The sequence below is a fragment of the Mobula hypostoma genome, chromosome 14, assembly GCF_963921235.1.
Source record: "Mobula hypostoma chromosome 14, sMobHyp1.1, whole genome shotgun sequence".
Classification (NCBI taxonomy): domain Eukaryota; kingdom Metazoa; phylum Chordata; class Chondrichthyes; order Myliobatiformes; family Myliobatidae; genus Mobula; species Mobula hypostoma.
Window position 1 is genome coordinate 42,303,949 of NC_086110.1, and position 12,145 is coordinate 42,316,093.

Sequence of the window (12,145 nt, forward strand, 5' to 3'; positions counted from 1 at the left end):
GTTAAATGAAGGAGGGGACTGGCTGCTTCACCTTCTAGGGCTCAGATGTTTCATAAATAATAAAGAGGGCTATAAAAGAGAGTCAAATTTTAGAAAGCTGAAATCAGACGTGGCCTTTAAACAATATAAAGGACACAGGAGAGTACCGAAACAGGGAACCTAGAGTCATAAAAAGGTTTATGCAAAGTCTTTGGCAGATTTGTAAGCAGATTTAAGTCAGAAATGTCTACTAACTTTGGTAACCCATATTGTATTGTTCTACATGCATTGCCATAATTCATGTCATTGAATAATCATTCTAATATTAGCCATAATTAAATGAATTGAATATATATCATATCTAGTCATTAATAAACACCATGAACCATATTTCTAATACTGGCTTTAAAAATGTACCGAGAGAAATTTTGCAAAGTAAGATTTCCACAAGTCAGGTAATCCATTACCCTGGGAGCTTCTATACTTCGAAAATGATGATAGAACAGGGAAGAATGTCAAAAAAAGGATATTGAACAGTGCAACAGCCAGTATATACAGGCATTAAAGGAAACAGAGAAAGAACACAAAAGAAAACTTTTGGGTTTGGAGCTGAATAATGGAGTACTGCAGGAATCTGATTTTCTCCACTTATCCACAATCAATGATTTTAATAAAGGAATTAAGAGTCTATCCACATTTACTAATGATACAAAGCTGGTTGACATGCAGAGAGGCTCTAAATAAATATAAATAGGTGGTGAGGAACATGATATTAATGTTATGGATACTATCAGAACAAGCTATTCAATTGCAAAAAGATTTGTTTGTTTGTTTTATCGACTACACAAAAGCATTTGATAAAGTGAAGCACAATAAGTTACCTGAAATATTACAGGAAACTCTAGATTTAGATTCGAAAGACCTCCGCCTAATCAGAAATCTGTACTGGGAAAAAACTGCCGCTGTAAGAATAGATGGAGAAGTGAGTCAGTTTACGAAAATCAAGGGAGGCATTAGACAAGGGTGTGTTTTCTCCCCTGATCTGTTTAATGTGTACAATGAAACAACATTACAAAAAAAGAAAGATCTTGGGAACCAAAGTTGGTGGTGAAAACATCAATAATTTCAGATATGTGGATGACACTGTGTTAATTGCAAGTACGGAGGAAGAACTACAAAACTTAATTGATATAGTTGACGAAAGTGCAAAAATGGGTCTATCTATCAATTGCAAAAAGACAGAATATATGGTGATATCCAAAAAGGAGAATCCTATCTGCAGACTGAAAATAAATGGGGAAGACATAAAACAAGTACAGAACTTTTGCTACTTAGGAAGCTGGGTGATATCAGATGGCAGGTGCGACATGGACATCAAAAGAAGAATAGGGATGGCAAAAGACACCTTTACGAGAATGAAGAGTATACTGACCAACACTAAACTAGGCATGACAACCTGCCTCAGAGTACTGAAATGTTACATTTATCCAGTTATGTTATATGGATCAGAATGTTGGACAATATCTAGTAACATGAGGAAACAAATTGAAGCAGCAGAGATGTGGTTTTTGAAAAGGATGCAAAGATCATCATGGACGAAATGAATATCTAACGAGGATGCCATGAACAGAGCAAGCACAAAAAGAGAAATAATGTATGAGATCATGAAAAGGCAATGTAATTTCATTGGACATGTGATTAGGAAAGAGGAGTTACAACGCACAGTAATTATGGGAAGGATTGAAGGGAAGAAAGCAAAAGGAAGGCAAAGACAAATGATGATGGAGACAGCAGCCAGAGAACTGGAAATGAATACCAATGAACTGATCCACTTGACCCGAAACAGGAGTGTGTGGGCCATGGCAGTCAAAGCTCAAACCTGATGATGATGATAAATTGGTGAGAATATTGTAGGTGGTAAAATGTGGAAAAATATTACCCACCTTATTTAAAAAAGTTATTTTTTTTAAGTTGAAACTCATTGAAACGTTGCTACCTTCGTACACAAATCACGAAGTCTGTTCTCCCTATCTAGAGATACACCTGTGATGAAGGGAGTGCAGCAAAAATCCATTATTGATTCTTGACATTATGAACTTGACATATGAAAAGTGATTATGCAAAATCAGACCTGTACTCTTGAGTTTACTGAGATCCCTCATTTTTCTAAACTGCAGGTGTAGAAAGGATAGGTGTGGAGTTCATATTTTCCATTGCTTATGACAACTTTGGCTTTCCAGGATAGAGACAGGAAATTTCACTGAAATTCTCTATCCAAGGGGGCTGTGGATATTCAGCTGCTGAATACTATATATTCAAGAAAGATCAATAGATTGTCATATATCAAGAGAATCAAGGCATATGGTGGTTAGTGCAGGAAAGTGACACAAAGGCAAGAGATAAGTTATGATCTTCTGCATGGTAGAACAAATACAAGGAGTCAAGTGGCATGCTGTTGCTACCTGTAGAACAAGAGACAAGTTTTCATCCAATTGGCAACAGTGATTGCTGTAGCACCATTCTATCATGCACCTTTGGATGAACTTAACAGTTCCAGTCAACATTTTCTTCAACAATCACTATAATTTTGAATAAAATCCTAAACATTATACAAATATAGTTTATAAGCAATGTTCCATTGATAAGTATGAGACCAAGGTTTAGCTTTTATTTAGTGTTCTTTGTAAAACATTGACATTTTTTCTGTCATTCTAGATGATACAAACACCCTAATAGATATAATTTTCAGCATCAAATAATAAAAATTATAAATTTTAACTGTACCAAATTATAAAATACACCCAAATATATAAACATATTCTGAATTGTGTCTAGCTTTTGATATATATTAGAAGATCCTATATGTAGACTTTGAAGGTTAAGTTATTTCTTTCTCCAGTTCACCCAACCATAGAAGTTATTTAATGTGCGTAAAGTATAAGAAAGGCGCTCAGGTATATTTGTTTAAACAGTTTTCCACATTCACGGATGTCCTTTCTGTAGAGATCTATTTTCATGGGATTGTTGTATAGACTGTGCGTTTCAACAAAGGCTGTAATTGTCTATAGTTGTCCACCATATGTTTTTGCTTTTCCCCAGGAGCTGTGCTAAACAAACTACGAAACACAGCCAGCTGTTAAAGAGAAAAAGAACAAATAAAACAATTGCATAGCGCTATGATCCCCACTATGAGGATAATTTCAACAGAAAAAAAAACAACCAGTTTGTATTTTTCAAGGAACAATGGACAAAATACCCCAAAAGAAATTTCCATTTTCTAATTATTAATACAGTACGCAGCTGTGAATATGTCACAAAGTGCTCAGGTAACTATGCTATCAGCAGTAAATAATCATTGCATACTGATCCAGAGCATACATACCTCAAAATCACAAAGAGGTGAAGAGAAAAAGATAAAAGCTTTATTCAAAGGTTCATATTCTTTTATATAGATAGTACTTAATTCTGCAGATAGCACAACACTATACAGTGTTATGAAATTTGGTTTTGATATTTTTAGAATAATTTCCTAACAGGTTGGTGTTATAATAGTACTTAACAACTTACTACAACTTTATAATGGCCTAGAATTTGTGGTTAGTAGCAAATTTGAATGAAACTTTATATAGATAAATGAGAATACAAACAAATTAAAAACAATACTGATACAGAAGTCCTAAAAGGTTGGAAATATTAAGCAGGGTTGGTCAATAACCATGGAGAAACAAACAACCATGAAGTTAATGGTGAGCTTTGATGAGAGATCATCAACCCAAGCCATTACAATTTCTTTCCCTGTTTATTGCGTGTTTTCAGCCTTATTCAAATTTTATTCTAAAATTACTGATGTCTGGTTCCTTACAGCAACATTTTTCCATTTGAGATTCAGCACAAGTTGTGGAGAAATTCTGCAATTCTTCTCTGATTTCCACAAATGCAGTGCTTGAGTGTAGTCATGGAAAATATTGCCAAAAATGCGAAGTAGTTTAGAGACATCTGCATTCGTGCAACACCCTGAAATTTCTGCCACTTAGTTGGGGAACTGTAGGCAAAATCTGAACCAAAACGAAGTATCTATAAAAGTATTCACCCTTCTTGGAAGTTTTCATGTTCTATGTTTTACAACATTGAATCACAGTAGATTTAATTTGGCTTTTTTGACACTGATCAACAGTAAAAAGACTCATGTCAAAGTGGAAACCGATCTTGACAAAGTGATCTAAGTTAATTACAAATATAAAACACAAAATAATTAATTACAAATGTACTCACCCCCTTTAAAATGACACATCAAATCATCACTGGTGCAGCCAGCTGGTTTTAGAAGTCACATAATTAGTTAAATGGAGATCACCGTGTGCAGTCAAGGTGTTTCAATTGATTGTAGTAAAAATAAACCTATATCTGGAAGGTCCAACTGGTTTGGGAGGGCATGGACGGACTCTTTTGCTCTTGGCTCGGCTGGAGGTTGGAGGAGTGGCGATTGGTGGTGCTGCACTGTTAATGGTGTGGGAAAGTAGGGAAATAGTGTAGGTTTGGGTAGGGGGAAGGATCTGGAAAAGGAACCACAAAGGGCAGGTTCGAGTGAATGTGGGTTGGTGGGAGGAGGTTGAAATGAAGTTGAATCTTGATCTGGAAAATGGATAAAGAAACATAACTTTGGAGTGATTTCAAGTGATGGAGAGGAAGGGCGGGATATTTTGAAAAAAAGGAGAGAAGACTTCAAAGTTGCTGTTGAACGCAGCAGGCCAGGCAGCATCTCTAGGAAGAGGTACAGTCGACGTTTCGGGCCGAGACCCTTCGTCAGGACGGTCCTGACGAAGGGTCTCGGCCCGAAACGTCGACTGTACCTCTTCCTAGAGATGCTGCCTGGCCTGCTGCGTTTACCAGCAACTTTGATGTGTTTTGCTTGAATTTCCAGCATTTGCAGAATTCCTCATGTTTAAGAAGACTTCAAAGTATTGTTTAAATTTGATCCGGAACAGCCTTCTTCTATCAATCCAATTAAATTAACTGCAGAGTTAAAGTCGGCTATAGATTGTGTTTGTACTTTAAGAGGAGGTGATGTGTTAATTATTTGTAATGATAAGAAAGTGTGAGAAGGCATTACCTTTAAAGATGTTACTTGGCAAAAAGATAGTATCTACATTGCCTAATGAAAATAGAGGTATTAGGGGGTATTATAACAGGTGCTGCAGTAGAGATTTTGATACAAGAGGTTAAGTCTTATTTACAGGAGGCAAGGTTAAGGAGGTAAAGAGATTGCAAGAAGTCAGAAATGGGGAAAGGATGGATAGTTTATCTGTATTGATATATTTTGATAAAGTGAAGCTCCCTGATAAAGTTAGTTTGGGGTACGTTAGTCATAATGTATGACCCTATATTCCACCTCCACTTAGATGTTACAAATGTCAGAGGTTTGGGAATATTGCGCAGTATGTCCCGGGAACTAAGATGTAGTAAGTATGAAGATTGTGAAGGCATAAAGTTTTATTGTTGTAATTGCAGAAGAGAATGTAGTGCAGCTTAGGGGGCGGCATGGTAGTGTAGTGTTTACAGGCGACCCGGGTTCAATTCCGGCCACTACCTGTAAGGAGTTTGTATGTTCTCCCCACGACAGTGTGGGTTTCCTCCAGATGCTCAGGTTTCTTCCCAGAATACAAAGACATACTAGCTGGTAGGTAAATAATTGAGTATTGTATATTGTCCCATGAGTGGGCCAAGATTAAATTGGTGGTTTGTTGGGTAGCGTGGCTTGAAGGGCCAGAAGAGCCTACTTCACACTGTATCCCAATAAGTAAATAAATAAAAAACAGAGGATGTGAAGAGCTTAAGAAGGCAGCTGAAGTTCAACAGGTAAAAGTACAGTCAGGGGTGTCTTATGCAGAAGCTGTATGTTGGCATCATATTTCTCTCACTAAAGACACTTGACTAGTTGATAAAATGAAGTTTGTGATGTTTATAATATTAATGGATGTGGTGAATTGTAATGCTTGGACATCTTGACATACTAAGAAAATTAAAATTATTGTGAAAGCTGCTGAAAAGCATCTGGGTATAACTGGTGTTATGTGCGAAACTATAAATAAACCTCTGATGGTGGGGTATTTGTATATTTCAGTTTCCTTGTGAAGGTACACAATGGGTTTAAGAATATTGGAGTGGAATGTGACAAGCCTGATTTGTAATGGTCAAGACTTTAAGAAATTTATTTCTGATTTATCAAATCTACCTGATGTTATATGTATTCAGAAAACCTGGTTATTACCACATGTAAGTTTTTCCTTGCAGAATTAAATTGTAATTAGGCATGGTAGAGGGGATGGTGTTTCAAGTTTTATAAGGTATAAGACATAGACCTGCGGATGTGAATGAAGTATATGAGGCACTTATAGTATAAGTATTTGATTCAACAGGTAGGGGTGTTAAAGCGGTATATTTTTACAACCCTTGTGAAAAGCTTTCAATTGATTTGTTGGAAAGCATACATAGTTCTAGCTCACTAAGAGTTGTATGGTGTGGGGATTTTAACGCACATAGTTCACTGTGGGGTTGTTCGCAGAATGATTATAATGGTTTCACTGTAGAAGAATTTTTAGATATTTCCTATCTTATGTGCCTTAATGATGAGATGAGTACAACTTAATGTTCATAATAGTTCTGAAACTGCTATAAATTTAACTTTAGCTTTGAACATTCTGGCTGGTGTGAGTGAGTGGAATGTCATGGGAGATGAAACATTGGGTAATGATCATCTGTCAGGCCTGAATGTTGAAGATTATGTGGATTTCTGCAATGAAAGATTATGCCACATTATTCTAATTACGGTGGAAGTGATCCCTATTAAAATGGGCACTAACAGAAGAAAGGCTGTCTCATGGTGGACTGAGGGGTGTGCAAAAGCAATTAGGAGAGAAATATGGTGTTTAGGAAAGTTAAGAAGTATCACTCTCCAAGTGACCTTATTAAGTATAAAAGGGCATAGGCCATGGTGAGCAAAGTAGTGAAGGTTACGAAAACGGTTTACTGGAAGTCATATTGTGATAGTATTGGAAGGCTTATTAAACTTGGAGATGTTGGGTAATGATTAAAAAATGGAGAGGAGGAGTTGTAGGGATAATAACATTCCAGTATTGATTAAAGAAGGTAATATGATTGTTACTTGTACCGTACAGCCTACAGTATACTAAGGGACAACTTAATGTTTTAGTAACACGTTGTTGCATGCGCTATTAGGCACGTATTGATTTGTACGTGTGTGCCGAGGTTGGGTTCTGCCAGTAGAGAATCATGAACCTTAGCTCCCGTCTCCAACATTTTTATTAATAGCGTTGTTGTGTAACCAGGCCACATACACAACAAATTGGTGATGAGGTTAATGAACCTATATCTTACTGTAATGCTGGGTTTTAGTTGATAACAACACTTGGGGGGAGAGCGCAAGGAACAAGCCAAAGAGCGGGAGAAGGAGGCAGAGCAGGGCCACGAGTCCGAAAGGAAGCAGGAGCACAGTTGGGATCGGAAGGTCAGGAGACCAAGAGACACAGTCGGAGCCGCAGCACGTCCAGGTGGGACCACAGCTGGCACTGACCCCCAGGGGTGAGGGTCTGCCAGCCCCAGAAGGGAGATAAAAAGGAGTGACATACACACATCTAGACGGGTGCGCTTGTGGCGCTAGCAAAAAGGACACGAATCAAAAAGGAAAATAAGGGGAGAACAGGGCTTAATTAACATAATAAAGATGGCAATGATTGGAACCATTACAGCACTTGATAGTGGCATTGAAGACTGGGCAACTTACATTGAAAGAGTTGCGTTATATTGTGAGGCTAAAGGTGTTAAGGATGAAAAGAAAGCCAGCGTCTTACTCAGTATTATGGGAGCAAAAACATACGGCCTGCTACGGAGCTTGCTAACCCCTGAAAAGCCAGCTGACAAAACGTTCAAGCAATTAGCAGACACTCTCCAACAGCATTTAAACCCCAAACCACTGGTCAGTGCTGAAAGATTTAAATTTCACAAACGGAATCAGAGCAAAAATGAAAGCATTTCTGAATATTATGCTGAATTGCGCAAATTATCAGAACATTTTCAATTTGGAGCTGGTCTATCAGACGCATTGAGGGACAGGTTAGTGTGTGGTAAGCACTGTGAAACCACACAGAAGCTACTCATTGCAATATCAATGGAAACAGCAGCAAGGGGTGCTTCAGAGATACAACAAAAATCTCTGGAATATGTTACGAATAAAATGTCACTGAACAGAAATGAAGGGAAGAAATGTTACCATTGTGGGAACAGGTCACATGACCCTGATGACTGTTGGTTTAAAGACAAAGAATGCAGAAACTGTGGCAAACAGGGCCACACTGGCAGAGTATGCAAAGCTAGTAAACAGCAGAAAAAGGACAAAATACAGAGAAACAAGAAACCCCAGAAAGGAAAACACAACAATGTACACAAAATGGAAGGCGGCAGTTCTGATGAAAACGACTCAGACCAAAGTAAATTGTCTTGTCTGCAACTTCACAGCGTGAAAGAGACAGATGATCGAAGAGTAATAAGGATCACTCCACAAATGGCAGGCGTGAAACTGAAAATGGAATTGGACACAGGCTCAGCTATAACAGTGATCTCTGCACACGACTAAAACGATTGTTTTCTCACGTACCTCTGAAACGAACTAAACTACTGCTAAAGACTTACGCAGGACAGAAAGTGCGTCCCAAAGGTAAAATTAAAGTGATAGTGACCTACGGAGACAAAACACAGCAGCTGAACCTCTACGTACTGAAAAATGGAGGACCACCGTTGCTGGGACGTGAATGGCTCAGGAAAATCCAGTTGGTTTGGCACACCATCAAGGCACTAGATGTGTCAATAAAGGAGGGCAGCTTGGCGGGGAAGACGTCCGCAGCTCTCCTCTCACCCATTGTCGATTATTACAACGAGGAGGAGCTAAACAGCGTCGACGATGAGGACGAACGCAGCATCCGTGGTCACGACCCGGATGAAGATACGGAGGATGCAAGGGAGACAGAACAAGTGGAAAGGAATTATGTTAAAGAGAAGAAAGCAGCAGTGAAGGAATTCGAAGATAAAAAGATTGAGTTAATAGAAAAAGATGATTGAGAATGAGAGGCTAACAATGGATCTCACAGGAGATTCTATGGAGGTAAAGCCAATAACAATTAGGAAACAAAGGAGGAGACCTAATGACCCTCTTCCAATTGCAGACAAAAGATGAAAACCTGTACCTGCGCAGTTAAATTACTTAACAGATGAACAAATAAATGAAGATCTGCAAACTCGCAATAAGCTTAAATCTCTGAAAAGACCAGCATCTCCGTCTTCTGAGCATCTTCTCAGCACTCCTGCAGTGATAGTATTAGTAATGTAGAGTTTTCTTAGTATGAATTTAAGAAAGCTATTAATAGTACAGGTCAGACAGCTCCAGGAAAGGATGATACATGTTATTGTATGTTTAAACATTTAGCTGACAACTCTTGAGATAATATTAAAAGTTTTGAATCATATTTTGAGTTTAGGCCATCTTCCCTCCCCTTGGAGAATGGCAGTACTAGTGCCTACTCTAAAACCTGTGAAAGCCCTATCAGACCCCTCTAGTTATAGTCACAAACATCCACTTTGCGCAAACTATGGAACGTATGGTAGTTTTAGAAAAAAAGAGAGAGTGTTTTATCAGAGTGGATCCCCCCAAGGCAGTATTTGTAGCCCTTTATTGTTTAATGTTATGATTAATGTTATTTTCTCTGAGATAGGTACTGGGGTGGATAAATCACTTATTGCAGATGAGGAACTTTATGGATTCGGGTTAGAAATTTCAATTTAACTGTATATAGGATGCAATTAGTGATTAATAAGATCGAACAATGAGCAAAAAGATGAGTTTTTAAGGTTTCAGCAGTTAAAACACAAGTATATCAGTATATACAGCAGAATTGGTTGCTATCATCTTGGGCTTACACTGGGTGGAGGAACTTTGTCCTTGCAAAGTTGTAATTTGTTCAATTTCTTTTTTGGTTTTGACCAGTCAACAGGTGAAGAGTCACCTCACCGGAAGGGACTGTTTGGGGCCCTGAATGGTAGTGAGGGAGGAGGTGTAGCACTTGTTCTGCTTCCAAGGATAATTGCCAGCAGGGAGATCAGTGGGGAGGGACGAATGGATAAGGGAGTTGCATAGGGAGTGATCCCTACGGGAAGCAGAAAATGGAGAGAGGGAGGGAAAGATGTGCTTGGGGATCCCATTGGAGATGGTGGAAGTAGTGGAGAATTATGTGCTGGACTTAGAGGCCGGTGGGGTGGTAGGTGAGGACAAGAGGAACCCTATTGCAGGTAGGGAGGCAGGAGAATGGGGTAAGAGCAGACGTGCGTGAAACAGAAGCGGTTCAGTTGAGGGCAGCATTGACGGTGGAGGAAGGGAAACCCCTTTCTTTGAAAAAGGAGGACATCTCCATCCTAGAATGAAAAGCCTCATCCTGAGAGCAGATACAGCGGAGCCAGAGGAATTGAGAGAAGGGGATGGCATTTTATAAGTAGCAGGATTGGACGAGGCAAGTCCAGGTAGCTATGAGAGTTTGTGGGTTTATAACAGGCATCGGTGGATAAGCAGTTTCCGGAGATAGTGACAGTGAGATTGAGAAAGGGAAGGGAGACCAGATGAATTTGAGGATGGGTGGAAGTTGGAGACAAAGTGGATGAGTTCAGCATGGGTGCAAGAAGCACAATCAACGCAGTTGTCGATGTAGCAAAGGAAAAGTGAGAGACGGTCACCATTGTAGGCTTGGAACAGAGACGGTTTCACATATCAGACAAACAGACAGGCACAGCTAGGATCCATGCGAGTGCCCATGGCTACACCTTTTGTTTGGAGGAAGTGGGAGGAGTCAAAGGAGAAATTATTTAGAGAGAGGACAAGTTCCGCTAGGTGAAGGAGAGTGGTGGCAGAGGGAAACCAGTTGGATCTCGTGTCCAGAAAGAAACGGAGAGCTTTGAGGCCTTCCTGGTGGGCGATGGAGATGTATAGGGACTGGACATCCGTAGTAAAAATATGACAGGGAACCTAAAATCATTGAAAAGATCCAGAGCGTGTGAAGTGTCATGGATGTAGGTAGGAAGGGACTGAACTGGGGGGATAAAACAGAATTGAGGTATGCAGATATGAGTTTAGTGGGGCAGGAACAAGCTGAAACAATGGGTCTACCTGGACAAGCGGGTTTGTGGATCTTGGGTAGGAGATAGAAATAGGAGATGTGGGGTGCGGGAACTATGAGGTTGGTGGTGGTGGATTGGAGATCCCCAGAGTCAATAAGGTTGGTGATGGTGTGGAAGACAATGGCCTGGTGTTCCTTAGTGGGATCCTTTTCAAGGGGCAAGTAGGAGGAGGTTTCTGAGAGTTGGTGCTGGGCCTCAGCAAGGTAGAGGTCAGTACACCAGACTACTACAGCACCTTCCTTATCTGCGGGTTTGATGGTGAGATTAGGGTTGGTGTGGAGGGAGTGGAGAGCAGAGCGTTTGGAAGGAGAGGTTGGAATTGGAGAGGAGTGTTGAAGTCTAGACAGTTGATGACCCGTCAGCAGTTGGCAATGAAAAGGTCCAGAGCAGGCAGAAGACCAGGGCAGGGTATCCAGGAAGAAGAAGAGGGATGAAGATGGGAGAAGAGGTCATTGGTGCAGGGTGGAGAGTCCTCGCCAAAGAAATAGGCTCGGAGATGTAGGCGGCAGAAGAAGAGCTCAGTTTTGTTGCGGGCATGAAACTCACTGAGGCGTGAGCACAGGGAGACAAATGTGAGGCTCTTACTGAGGACAGGATGCTCTACCTCAGAGAGGGGAAGGTCAGACGGGATGGTGACCCCACATGGATGACAGCTGGGATTGGAGGGAGGAAGAGGGCTGATAGTGTCTGAGGGGAACCAAGGCTTGAAGTGTTCAGGTATAGTGGGGTGAGAGGAAGATGGAGCCTTCGAGGACCCAAGAGCTAGTAGTGGAACCTGAAAGGGACAGGTTTGTGCAGTGATGGTGGGAGAAGGGGAAATGGGGGTTCCAGTGGCAGTGCGTGAAGACCCAGCCTGGAGGTCAAGGTTGGAGTCACAGTTGGGAGGTTGCACAATCGGCACTTCAGAGGTGTCCAAGGTCGTTGGAACCTG

At 40.3% G+C, this 12,145-nt stretch overlaps 1 protein-coding gene across 1 annotated transcript in view; it reads right to left on the minus strand.

Moving 5' to 3' along the window:
- Positions 1–660: 660 nt before the first annotated feature.
- The window catches only part of ca5a (carbonic anhydrase Va), a 64,551-nt gene continuing 53,066 nt past the window's right edge, over positions 661–12,145 (minus strand). The window contains exon 7 of the mRNA XM_063067019.1: positions 661–3,112. Coding sequence (XP_062923089.1) covers positions 2,993–3,112 — 120 coding nt within the window. The 3' untranslated portion in view covers positions 661–2,992. The remainder of the gene's footprint in view (positions 3,113–12,145) is intronic.